Source organism: Gigantopelta aegis, chromosome 3 (genome assembly GCF_016097555.1).
Source record: "Gigantopelta aegis isolate Gae_Host chromosome 3, Gae_host_genome, whole genome shotgun sequence".
NCBI lineage: Eukaryota > Metazoa > Mollusca > Gastropoda > Neomphalida > Peltospiridae > Gigantopelta > Gigantopelta aegis.
The window spans coordinates 60,093,481-60,107,991 of record NC_054701.1 but is presented as its reverse complement, the minus strand read 5'-3'; the positions used below and the strand labels follow the sequence as shown (position 1 = coordinate 60,107,991).

At 36.9% G+C, this 14,511-nt stretch overlaps 1 protein-coding gene across 1 annotated transcript in view; it reads right to left on the bottom strand.

The window, feature by feature from the left end:
- Nucleotides 1–6,944: 6,944 nt before the first annotated feature.
- LOC121368343 (basic salivary proline-rich protein 1-like) overlaps nt 6,945–14,511 on the bottom strand; it is a 13,513-nt gene continuing 5,946 nt past the window's right edge. The window contains exons 3-6 of the mRNA XM_041493035.1: nt 11,839–11,892; nt 10,092–11,261; nt 9,055–9,157; nt 6,945–7,237 (exon numbers count right to left, since the gene is read on the bottom strand). Of these exons, the coding sequence (XP_041348969.1) occupies nt 7,057–7,237; nt 9,055–9,157; nt 10,092–11,261; nt 11,839–11,892 (1,508 nt within the window). The 3' untranslated portion in view covers nt 6,945–7,056. The remainder of the gene's footprint in view (nt 7,238–9,054; nt 9,158–10,091; nt 11,262–11,838; nt 11,893–14,511) is intronic.

Genomic DNA, 14,511 nt, shown 5'->3' with positions numbered 1-14,511 from the left:
ACATGGTAATTTTGACATATAGTCACCAGAGTCATCAGAGGAAACCCGCTACCTTTTTTTTAATGCAGCCAGGGGTCTTTTATATGCACTTTCTCACAGACAGAATAGCACATACCACAGCCTTTGATATACAAGTCGTGGTGCACTGGCTGGATCTCCCTTTAAGTATTGTCTATTAACAGCTAGGGCTCTTTCGTATGCGCTTTACATAGACAAGACAGCATATACTTCGGCCTTTGATACACCAGTCGAGTGGCACAGGTTGGGGGGGGGGGGGGGGGGGGGAGTCGGAGAATGAGTCCACCTATAAGGTTCGATCCTATGACCCAATCGCATAAGGTGAGCGCTCTACCGACTGAGTTACATTCCGCCCTCACTATCGTAGACTAAGTGTCGCTTTAATAAAATTACTGTCGTTTCCTTTCTCCTCCCGAGCGCTGCTAGTGTCTTAATATAGCGCGATCTTAAACACATTTATAGTCAATTTCCTGAAAACTAGCAACCCAGTAAGTGCTTATTTGAGTTGCATACCCTCAAAAGAAAAATCCTTCGTTTCAGTTTTTTTTTGCAATAATATATTATTACAACTATTAAATTATTGCGAATAGCTGACCGTAGAATCTGGCATCCTTTGTATTGTCAGTTTAATGTTGGCATGATTCCATTCCATTGACAATAGTACATTGTCCACATGTAAGGTAAACATCACGGTAAGTAAAAAGCAAAACCTGAACATAATTCAGTTGTATTAGGTTTCATTAGTGCGCTTAAAGCTGAAACCAGGGCTACGTTCAGCCAGACCGAGCACAAAAACTTCCGCTAGACTGGTGTATACGCTTCACGTTAAACCAAATGGCCACGTCGGGAATCGATCAAATAGTTTGTGAACATTAGAGAAACGTTAACTGGCTGAACTTGGGGATGCCCCAAGTTCAGCCAGAAAACGTTTCGCTAACGTTCGCGAACTATTTGATTGGTTCCCGACGTGGCCATTTGGTTTACCGTGAAGCGCCAAAACCAGTGTGGCGGACGTTTTACCGCTCGGTCTGGCTGAACGTGTTGATGTATTCACGACAGTAGCTACTAGACAAGTAGGATATACACACACGTAGGGAGCGTCCATCAAATAATTAAGTACGTCCAGGGAAGACGAGGTGGGGGTTCGGACATCACGTACAAAGTGTGTAAAGAGAGAAGGGGTTGCTAAATAGAGTACATACCCTCCCAGAAAGGTGCCAGTGCTATAAAATAAGGCTCGTTGAAGCATAGTTTAAAAACGAAGTTTGTTTAAAACGTTTTATGAATAAACGTTTAAAATTATTTTAAACATTGTATGTTTTAAATGTTATGGTGTGAAATGTGCATAACTACGGCTCCTAATTGCATTAAATGTACTTTTTCAGTGTAGATGATCGATACATCCAGGTATATGGGGGAGGGATGGTCGTGCTAAAACATATAAAATGCATACATCTAGTAAAGTGTAAAATAATCCCAGATTTTAGCGTATATAATACATACCAGAGGCGGATCTAAGGTGGGGATCCAGGGGCCTGGGACCCCCAAAATTTTGCGAGTATTTTATTATATATTAATTTTCTTCTTTTTTTTACGATCCCCCTCCAAACCTCCCCCAGTTCCCTTGGCATTCCGCCTCATGTCATTGCCCCCCCCCCCCCCCCAATGAATTTTCTGAATCCGCCACTGCATACGTACGTACGTACTTCATATCTGGCCTCTTTCCACGAGCACTGGTCAGATAGTAAATTGATCTGTGTAATTATTTCACACGCATCGTATTTGAGGTTTATTGATAATAAATCAACGAATTAATTAATTACATTTTAAAAATGAATACCAAAACAAACATGTATTCTATTTATTTCTGTAACTATTTCAAATAATTGAATAATCATATAATTATTTGTGTCAAATAAACATGAGTTCTTTTACTAGTTGTTTTTGTGTCTAGTTTAAATACCACTGAATCCTCTGAATGTATCACTTTAAAAACAATCTTCCGTCATCTAGCCAGCATGGAAAAGCCGCCCTTTACAACAAAATTATTGTTCGATACTAATAATGTACACTTTGTCAAACAAGTATTCCCAGAAACACTACAAGCAAACCGAGGACTCAGCAGCTGTCTCGTTTAAAAGGTGTCTTTCTCCTTTCAACACTAAGGGTATCCTTCTGTCTGCGTTCTGCTCACATCCTTATTTCCATTTAATGTAGCTGGTCTCTGTATGAGTTGCAATCTGTATTGTAAAAATAAATGTCATTCTTCATTCTGTCATTCCTATGGCGCTCTCCCTTCCGTTACTAGACTCTGGTCCTGGTTTTTTCCACTCCGTAGTCGACTAATATTATTTGTGTGGTGAAAATATAAGCCTTCCTGTCCATGAAACCTATAATTCTGAATTTACAGCATTTAAAGTTTGCTTTGAATAATTTCACTCAAAGACAAGCCGAGTTACAATTCATAAGTGTTAAATTTCTGTACCTTCACTTCCCAAATTAATGTGTACTCGGTGATCTTTGGAGTTTGACGAACAGTCATCAGACCATTGTTAAACCTGTCAGCCATATGGTATGCAACTTTCCGTGGTGAATTGAAACAAGTAACTTCAAGTGTTTTGCGTGATCAAGTCTTTGCGAAGTTACTGCCATCTCCACATGCGCTGCTACTAAAATGTGTCTTGATCCATTGTAGAATCCACGAGAAAGAGTTCCATGATATCTCTGGTGTGAATCTTGTAGATGATTGATACTTGTAAGTAAGCTCATCGCCAACGTGGCGGAACTTCCATCCAATCACTTTAGCTACTGTCATCAGATACAACATTTTCTCTTCTTGGTGTTCGTTGTTGACAAGGATCTCCATTGTTTTCCAACAGTTGTAGTTACTGGTTATTCTCGTGTAAACTAATGTATAGGTTGTAGTTAACGTAGATTCGTACTTTTGTCAAAAACAAGACGTTCACGGATTTGATGTTTACGCCTAAATGCTGGGAACGTTACTAACATAGAGCAACAGTTGTAATATACTACTATATCTGGTTTGGAAGATTATGTCAACTGGAAATCGGCGTTTCCCATTTGTCTATTTATAGTTCGGGAAATCCTAAAATATTGACTATGTTAACCGTAAATCACAGTGCATGTACTTATGAACTGATAATACAATATATAAACTCGTAAAAGATAATCAGTCTCGAAGCGATATATTGTGAGCTGGTTAGGGTATTTGTGTACTGGACTAGTTAACAGTGAATTGAATATTTATAATAAACCTAAATATCGTATGCAGGGCCGTAGCTAGCACGGGGGCAAGGGGGGCACTTGCCCCCCCCCCCTCCCCCCCCGAAAAAAATCTGGAAAGCATTATAGAAACTTTTGTTTAAGGAGTTTTAGACTATTAACTACTCAGTTGCCCCCCCCCCCCCCCAAAAAAAAAAAAAACCACAAAAAAAACCCAACAACAACTCTTAGTTACGGTCCCGGTATGCTGGATACAACTCCCTTACACCACATCACAAAACTCATTCTCCGTCTCTGTCTCAGTCAGTATATCTGTATGTAGGGCCTATGTATGTCTGTCTCCGCGTCTCTCTCTCTCTCTCTCTCTCTCTCTCTCTCTCTCTCTCTCTCTCTCTCTCTCTCTCTCTCTCTCTCTCTCTCTCTCTCTCTCTCTCTGTCCAGTGTTTAACAAAATACTAAATTTAATTTATTTGTTTTAATGGAGAAAATATATTGGTCGGCTTGTTAGTGTTTTGAGGGAGAATTGTCATAATATATATCTCATGCATGTTAAAGTATTTTTGAATATTATAAGTGTCCTTTTTAAACATTGATCTCCCTCCCTTTAAAAGTCCTGTATTCGTCCCTGGCAATCATTATCATTCAGTGTAACACCACCATTTTAATTACAATTACTGTATTTTTTTGTACTGCTAATCCGACCCTGATAGAAGACAGGACATAGTTTTCACTTTCGTATAATATTTTGTAATACCCAGTTTAACGACTGCCGTTTTTAAACGGGTATTTTCTGTTACGTCATTCCAACATGTGATTATTATACCTGGACTATCAGTGACAGCAATACGTGTCTTATGTGTAGATATTTACATACGTCTATATTTATCATTCAGGTCAGACATGACGTGGGGGAAATCTAGAACTGTTACGTAGCATATCACGTTACATAGCATATCACGTTGACATTGTGATTAAATTTGAGATTTATTTTCATTGACAACTCTTTATATGATGGTAACAAAAATAGCCACTTAGAAATTAACCCAAAACACTCCCGTGTGTGTGTGTGTGTGTGTGTGTGTATATATATATATATATATATATATATATATATATATACTCGCGGAAAAAAGTTCCTGTGCACCAAATAATTGCATATAGAGTATAATTTACTTGAAATCTGGTAATAAAAAATTCACTAAATAAACGTGTAACCACTTCCTTCCATATCCCAGCAGTGCCCAATCAATTGCACGAGCTATTCATGCTTTGTGATCATAAGTTGCATTACTAGCATTCTTGGTCACGTGCTCCTCTTTGACGTCATTTTTCTTATCATTGGACTCTGAAACTATTGTATGGATTCTCATCACTCAGAAAAAATACTTTTATTGGCATCTGATCGTCGTCAGTGTGATGTCAAGCCTCCAAGAAAATTAACTTCTTTGAAAGATGGGCATGATTGCATTAGAATGGCACAAACGTTGTTCCTAGTCATTTTGGTGTTCAATGGTGTGCGGAGATGTTATCGACAGTTTAGGTATACTAGGGATCTTCCATGTTTAGTTAGTCAACACGTGACGTCACGTTAACCAATCGTTAGTATCAAGCGGGTACACATGTGGAATCATTTGGAAATGACAAGTTTAACATCCTAATACATCCCTGTGTTAAGGCCAATCAGTGGAAGAACTTTACGCAAACGATTAGGTGATCACAAAGTACGACCATGACATGACGTCAATACGTTGTTCTGTTATATCGTCACCGACGGCGCACCAAGCATTGTGTAGACTGTATTTCAGGTTCAGTAGACAGGAGGGGATCACCTTACTTTTGACAGACAAAGAGTACATCTATGTAAAACACAATGTTTTAAAAATTGAAATTTTAATGATGCACGGGAACTTTTTTCCGTGAGTATATATATATAATAATGTACACGTCTTATACTTCGAAATTTATATAAAGTTTTTTTTCTTTATTACATTTTCAACATCTTTTTGTTATATTGAATGCATTCGTTACTAATTGGATCTAATTAGAAATTAATTTGCATTACAATTTTAAAATCCTACACGTGTCTAGAACGAAATTTGAACCACTCGCATAGTGTACATTTATTTTGTAGATTGCTGCGTCTAGATCACTTGACACATCATCAAACAGACGTGTATTTTTATTTATTTATTTATTTAAGTCTTATAAATCGTGAAACGAAAATAGTTTATTAACTTATCGAATGTAATTTTAATACTGACGAAATGAAGAGACGAAAACAATCCATTACCACATGGGAATGATTTTCTTGTTATTAATACATATTCATGAAAGTTGCGATCGTGACTGTAACGTATTGTTTGTTTGGCTGTTGTTGTTTTTTGTTATAAGGACTTATTTGATAGGATCCAGCCATTTGAATATACACAGTGAAACTCCCCTAAACCGGACACCCTAGGGATCAAGTAAAAAGTCTTCTGCACAGATATTTAAAAAGGGACCGTGAAAAACGTCCGGTCTTGAGGGAATTCCGGTTTACAGAAGGTCCGGTTTTGAGAGGTTTCACTGAAGCTGTGTTGTGTTATACCCAGAATTAAAGTTATTGGTAGAAACAAAATGAAAATATTTTTATTCTTATATAAAGGCATTTTTGTGTTTCTGGCATCTATCGTTAGTAGGCAGTAAAGCCAGTATTTTAGGCATGTTGGAATTCATAGCTGGGATTTGATTTTCAAACGAGGAATAAACACGACGATCTTTTAATATATATATATATATATATATATATATATATATATATATATATATATATATATTGTTTTAGTTCCCTAGCGGTCCAATCGGAGGGGACTATAGGTTTCATCTCCGTCCTTCTGTTTATCAGTCTGTCAGTCAGTCTGTCTGTCTCACGTATAGTTTACTGGACTTTTTTCACAATGCCTCAAGGAATTTGAGCTGAATATAGCTTTATCACGTACTGTTACAGATCAAGTTTAACTTTCATGGCGAGTTACCTATTGTTGACAGAGTTCTGGCCCTTGAAGTTAGGAGATATAAAAACGTGTTGGGCCTGGGACATGTATTGCTTTAGCAGTGCTCTCAGATTGCTTTTTATATTCTGACCGGAAATAGGTCAGGAATATTTTTGGGGATGAGGTGGAACTCAAATATGGCAATTTTGTAAGATGTTTCCGACTAATAAAATACGTCCACGATTAAACTTACATATTAAATATATTTTCTTGTTTAGAATATCAATGTCTGTATATTCAATGTGTTTTTGGTCATCTCAATATTTGTAAGATTCCCAAACTGGGTTTTGTATTCAAATAATTTTATACGTACTTAAAAAACATATTTTAGGAACTAAAATGAAATTTAACCAAGTACAAATATTAGAACGATCAGAAACACGTTTAATATACAGCCACTAATATTTTATGCAGAAAAATATATTTGATAATTAATTACAATCATTAAAAAGTCTCTGTTAGTCGATAACATCTTAAAAATTGCTACAAACTCAGGAATGTCCCTTTGATAAATTGCCATGCATTACTTTAAATAAGCGTACTTTTAGCAGCTTGAGATAGGGTACACCACTCACTCGCTCCAACCCCTCACGAGTCACGTGAACCCGCCATTACATGCATGAAAACAAATTAAATGTTAATAAACTATAATCTTGTTGAATATAATTTATTTCGAGTACTTCTTACATCTCATAGCATGTGGCGGCTGTTTGGGTGTACAGACGAAACAACTAGAACCAGCCTGTGAATGTTGTAGCGTTGATTATTGCGGCATACCCATATACATCGGACCATTGTTGTTCATGTCTGGGCCCATTGACTCGGTGGCTGTCGTCGTTATGGCAACAGTGTTCCTAACTGGCATGGCAACTTTGGCTTCCAGTTGGTTCAGCAGAGCTAGCTTGGCCATCATTCTGGTGCGATACATTTCAGATACCATTTTGCTGAAAATTAAAAAAAAAAAGAGTTTTCATTAGAGCACGTTGTTTGATTGCGATTGATCTACCGGCCTCGGTGGTGTCGTGGTTAGACCATCGAACATAAGGCTGGTAGGTACTGGGTTCGCAGCCCGGTACCGGCTCCCACCAAGAGCGAGTTTTAACGACTTAATGGGTAGGTGCAAGACCACTACACCCTCTTCTTTCTTACTAACCACTAACAATTAACTCACTGACAATCAACTCACAGACAGCCCAAATAGCTGAGGTGTGTGTGTACAGGACATTGTGCTTGAACTTCATTTGGATATAAGCACGAAAATAAGCACGAAAATAATGAAATGAAATAAAATGATTGATATGATTCAATAAAAGATGATAATTTTTTTTTTTACAGCAGAATATCCGCAATAAGATCGTATTATAATCAGTTGTTATAGTTTCCTCGCGCTTACAAACGAAGAAAAGAATAATGTTGAGAGACACCTGATACAACGAATAATAGGCGGATATGACAAAAGAAAACCGGATAGAGACGGATTCAGGTGGAAAGAACTGAAAATGAGACCAAAAACCGTGTACAATGAAAAAACGTTGTTCATGATCTAGGTAAAAAAACGTGTTGGTCTGTTAATCAGTCAGTCACATCAAAGGCTAAGGGAAGAGTTAAAGTTTGTTTTGTTTAACGACACCACTAGAGTACATTGATTAATGAATCATCGGCTATTGGATGTGAAACAATTGGTAGTTCTGATTCGTAGTCATCAGAGGAAACACGTTACTTTTTTCCTAATGTAGCAAGGGATTTTTTTATATGCACTTTCCCACAGACAGGAAAGCACATACCACGGCCTTTGACCAGTTATGGTGCACTGGTTGGAACGAGAGAAAAAAACAATCGGCTGAATGCGTCCACTGATGTGGTTCGATCCTGCGGTGCAAACACCTCAAGCAAACACTGAAAATGAGACCAAAAACCGCGTACAATGAAACGACGTTCTTCATGGTATAGGCAGGGTGGGACGTAACCCAGTGGCACAGTGCTCGCTCGATGCGCGGTCGGTCTGGGATCGATCCCCGTCGGTGGGCCCATTGGGCTATTTCTCCTTCCAGCCAGTGTACCACGACTGGTATATCAAAGGTCGTGGTATGTACTACCCTGTCTATGGGATGGTGCATATAAAAGAACCCTTGCTGCTAATCGAAAAGAGTAGCCCATGAAGTGGCGACAGAAGGTTTCTCTCTCAACATCTGTGTGGTCCTTAACCATATGTCTGACGCCATATAACCGTAAATAAAATGTGTTGAGTGCGTCGTTAAATAAAACATTTCTTTCTCTTTATTTTTCATAGTATAGGTTCCACGACAATGAAAAGACTTGTCGGTCGGTCAATATTTCAGTCACATCATAGGCTAAGCGAAGAGAATAGGTATTTTGTATTGCGAAATAGACGAGATCTATATTAAGGAGCTAAAGGTAATCTAATAACAATCCCATATACCGCTACTAGAGCTTAAAAAAAACTAGTCGCATTTGGTAACTTAGGAGATTATAAACGAGCCACAGCATGGAGATTCGTGGAATTGACCGCTATTTTGCCAAATGTCCATTCGACTCTGCATTGTGCAGAGATACGGTCTTGATTGTGGATAACGGTTTTGTTTTGTCTTTCAGATAAATATTATAATCCTGAAATGTTAAGTAACATCATGTTATACGATTTTATTACTTCAGACGATATATATATTAAACGAGTGTTAAAAGTTGGAATTAATCATTTGAATATTATACGGAAAGGGGAAAAACAATAAGAAAGCATTACTATTGCACAAGATCTTTGTAGAAACTCTTCAGAATGTTGCTTCTCAACTCTTCGATTTGATGTTCGAAAGTCATGAATTTCTCCAAGCCTGGGGACTGTGGTCCTGGAACAACAAATGGAATGATGATGATGATGATAAAAATAATGATGATGATGATGATGTATTTTCTACTTTAAAATTTATTATTTATAGTCCGTCCCACAGAAAAAGCATTTGTTTTCATGCTATGGAATTTACTACAAATTATTTATTTATGAGCCGATTGATTTGTAAGTTGCACATACAAATAGTATTTTTTATTATTTTCAAAACGCCTTTACTTGTCTTCTTACATCAAACTAAACTGAAATTATTTACAACAAAAAAACATTTTTATAGAATGATGGGACGAAGTTTTAATTAATTCCTTTCCTCTTTCGTTCTGTCTTTCCCTTTTTTTTTCTTTCCTTCTCTTTAACGTTTTTTTTTATTATTATCTTTTTATTTCCAGCTTATGTTACATGAGTTTTTCATGTATCTATGTTCATTATTAATGTTATATAAAAATATATATATATATATATATATATATATATATATATCAGGATTATTATTCACATATGTACAATATTTAATCTATAGTGTAAATGTAAGGTAACGACCCTGGCATTATCATATATATATATATATATATATATATATATATATATATATATATATATATATATACTAATATATAATGATGTATTTGAAAAAGGCAATATGCCAAAACATGTCATTATTAAATAACTGAACTGTTGGTAGTAGTTTTATTTTTTTATTTTTTTTAATGTAATTTTGTGTTATATATATATATATGTATATGTATATGTATATATATATATATATATATATATATATATATATATATATATATATATATATATATATATATATATATATATATACATATATATATATAAATAAACTGATCTGTATGGGTTTGTAGAGCTATTTAATGTGCTTCAATTAAATAAATTCAACAGTAATGGATTTGTCAACATTTCAAATTACATACCATTCATTCCCATGGGACTTCCCATTTGGGACATCATTGGTGAATCCATCATTGGTGAATCCACCATTCCTGGTTGCATCATGGGAGGCATACCATTTGGTGCACTGAACTGGAACAGAGCGCTAGATGGACGTGGCTGTCCACCGGGGCCAGCCTTTTTGGAAGGGTGTGGCACGGCAGTGGTGCCAGCAGTCACTGGTTTACTGAACCACTCACCTTTCTTGCCAGGTGCTTTTGGTCCGTGATTCCTTGGTGGCATACCCTGTCGCATGGGTGGCATTCCCTGTCGCATGGGTGGCATTCCCTGTCGCATGGGTGGCATTCCCTGTCGCATTGGTGGCATACCTTGTCGCGTCAAAAGCATTCCCTGTGGCATACCTTGTTGCATTGGTGGCATACCCTGCTGCATTTGTGGCATGCCCTGTTGCATTGGTGACATACCCTGTTGCATGGGTGGCATACCCTGTCGCATTGGTGGCATTCCCTGTTGCATTGGTGGCATTCCCTGTGGCATACCCTGTCGCATTGGTGGCATACCCTGTGGCATACCCTGTGGCATACCTTGTGGCATACCCTGTGGCATACCCTGTGGCATACCCTGACGCATTGGTGGCATACCCTGACGCATTGGTGGCATACCCTGCTGCATAGGTGACATTCTTTGAGGGTAAGCTCCTGGTCGCTGCATCATGTATGGTGGCATGTCTTGTGGGAATCCACCGGCCATAGGGGGACGCATACCCTTCGGTTGTTTCTTGTCAGACTTTGGAGTTCGCGTTGACGCGCTGGCAGGACCCTGCATCGGTGGGCGCATTCCCTGGGCATACCATGGTGGCGTCATCATCTGCCTGTTGTCTCCGCCCTGGAACATTTCCTGTGGATATGCGTCAGGGTGCTGCATCATGTTTGGTCCTTCTTGTCCAAATGGACCTTGCATCCTCGTGGGCATTCCCTGCTGATGTGGGGAACCCATGCTCTGTTGGTGAGCCATTGCTGGGTTAAAGCCTGGTGGCATCATACCTCTCTGGGGTGGCATCATGCCTCTCTGTGGTGGCATCATGCCTCTATGTGGTGGCGCCATGCCTCTGTGTGGAGGCATGCCCATGGGATTGACTGGAGGAACTCTGTGTCCGAAAGGCGAGTCCTGCATGGGCGTAGCAGGCTTCGTTGCTGAAACAATTCAACAGTAACCATTAACTGTATGAAAGAGGTTTAAAATACTGTATTATCAACTGTGGTTAGTTTTAGATTTTAGTATTTACTCTCGCGTATTACTAAAACATTTAATAGTACTAATTAATTTACTTTTAATACCTAATATTTTAGTATATAATTTATTAATTAAATTACTATATTTTATTATATTAATTAAAAATCATTAATTGTATTAATAACAGTATTAATACTTAATAGTATTAATTTAGGTAATTATACTCAGTCAACATGGATGCCAGAAGATGACAGCCACCCGCCCAGGGGTGGGGAGGAAAGGCGACAGCTATATATTAATTTTATTTTCAACTGGAGGAATGAAAATTATCTACAATATTGGGTGCAAGTGTTCCCTCCCCTCATCCTCTTCTTGCATTGTTGTAAATCTATATTTGACCCATACTTTTTTTTACTGATAAATAATGTCAAGACAGGGGGATTGTTCGCTTGAGCAAGTTTAAATGTAGTAATTATTAATGATTTATTTTATTTATCCATAATGGTAGTTAAATAAAAGTTGATCTTGGAAACAAACCTTTCGCTGGTGCTCCATCTTTATGGCCAGTAGTTTTCTCAAGAATAACGCTCTCTGAATAACACAATTTTTAAAATCTAAGCACTGAAAATACATACTGATACATACCGCATGAAAAACATTTTCATATTCGATAAAGAACTCTTAAAGGACCCGTGCTTTTATTAAACCGTAAAGTATAGACTTTATTAAAGTCCAGACTTTAACGTCATGGCAACGCCATTCAAATAGCATTACGTTAAAGTCTGGACTTTATTAAAGGCTAGACTTTACGTTTTATAAGCACGGGCCCAGGTACAAACGACATTTATATTACGTCATACAAAAAAGCTAGGGTTCTAGGGTTGGCCAACGGTCTTATTACAGGAGTAATAAAGTGAGGCTTTTATGCATCTCTGCACCGTCAGTAATATCCCCTGCGCGTGCTGTAACCTCACCGTGGTGCAGGGGTGTAACATTCTCTTTGAGAATGGCCAATACAGCACAACATTGAAGTTTTGAGTAAAATTCAGTATCTATCTGTGATATTTGTGTTTTTGCACAGTACTTTACACTGTTTTTGTTTAAATCTTGAATTTTTATATTGATGTTGATCATCACTTTATTTATTTGCATTACCATAGTTTGACACCCAATAGCCGATGTATTTTTCATTCATTCATTCATTACCATAGTTTGACACCCAATAGCCGATGTATTTTTCATTCATTCATTCATTACCATAGTTTGACACCCAATAGCCGATGTATTTTTCATTCATTCATTCTACCAGTAATATATAATTTTCATGATGATGTAATAGTAATGACTTCTTTTATAGATTTAAAAGGACAGACCCTAGTTTTTAAACACTAAGTCATATTTTCCACCTAGACCCTAGTTTCAACCCGTAAAATGGACACAAAGTTCGGTTAATTTACAAACCTGTAACGAATTTTTATACAACAGAATGAAACAAGCGTCTCTGACGTTGAAATACCCTTAAAAATAGATTATATGCGATTCCATAACCGTTTTTTCTCAGACGCACGTGCGTTTTTTAAAAAGATGAAAAATGCATGTTATTGGTTTTACAATATAAGTAATGTTTGATTTCAGTGATCATAAACGGCTCTAAAAGTGAAAATATGCCTTAGTGTTTAAAAACTAAGGTATGTCCCTTTAACGAAATAATAGTTAAAATAGTAGCACTCGCTATTCATTTAGCCTTTAACCCTCTAACTATATTTACTCTCTTTTTTTATTATTAACAGTATTACAGAAAAAATAACAAATGATTCTAAATTGATAACAAAAAGAGGAAATAGAAAGAAAGTAAATAAAAGAGGTTCAGATGGTGAGTTATTGTAATTATTAATTAAAATCTGGTTAGAAATGGATGAAGTAAACTAGCGAATGGTTTTAATTGATCTCAAAACGTTTGTTCTAAAGTTCTAAAATATGCGACACATTTAAGTAACTCTGTTATAGCAGGAAAATTACAACATCCAAGGGATATCTTTACGAGTTCAAATTACAGTCTTACCTTAAATTACCAATAGATGAACGATATTTAAAGGAAATATGCAGAATCAGAATATGTGCTCATAAATTAAATATAGAATCTGGCCGATATCGTAACATCGAAAGATCAGAAAGAAAGTGTACAATTTGTAATACAAATGTTATAGAAGATGAATACCATTTTATAATGCAATGCCCAAAATACAAAGATTTGCGAAATAAGTACATAAAAAATGTTTTATCACAGGCGGCCAAGTGTTTTTCTATTTATACAGTTGTTAACTACAAGTAACAAAAAAGAATTTAATAACCTAGGAAAATATCTAGTACAAGCAAACAAAATTAGAGATCAGCTATTACAGTAAGGAAAACCTTTTTTTTCTCTTCTTTTTTTTAGTATCCCTAATTATTTTTAAGAAAACCATACCCACCATTTTTGTGCACATGTATATATTGTATATATATATATATATTTTGTTTTGTATTATGTTTTGTATATATGCTGATGAGTTGTAAAACGTAAAGCTAATAAAGAATTGGACAGATTTGAATATATTATATTATAATAGCACTATCTTTTTTTTTTGGAAGGGACACTAAGGTTTGGGTCATCAAATAAATAACATGTTGCTGTTAAGATTGTGATAATCTGATAAACTGGTGTTATGAACTACATTGTATATTGAACAAAATCATAATACGTGTTCAACATTTTCAGTCTGGTGCCTGCCAATACATGATGGTTTGTCGCTTAGATATTGTGGGCGGGATTTAGCCCAGTGGTAAAGCGCTCGCTCGATGCGCGGTTGGTCTGGGATCGATCCCCGTCGGTGGGCCCATTGGGCTATTTCTCGTTCCAGCCAGTGCACCACGAATGGTACATCAAAGGCCATGGTATGTGCTATCCTGTCTATGGGATGGTGCATATAAAAGATCCCTTGCTGCTAATCGAAAAGAGTAGTCCATGAAGTGGCGACAGCGGGTTTCCTCCTTCAATATCTGTGTGGTCCTTAACCATATGTCTGACGCCATATAACCGTAAATAAAATGTGTTGAGTGCGTCGTTAAATAAAACATTTCCTTCCTTCCTTAGATATTGTTCAAATTTATAACTATTTAAATAACTATTATTCAGAGTCGGCTATGTAATATCAGTTACCTGTTGTGCGC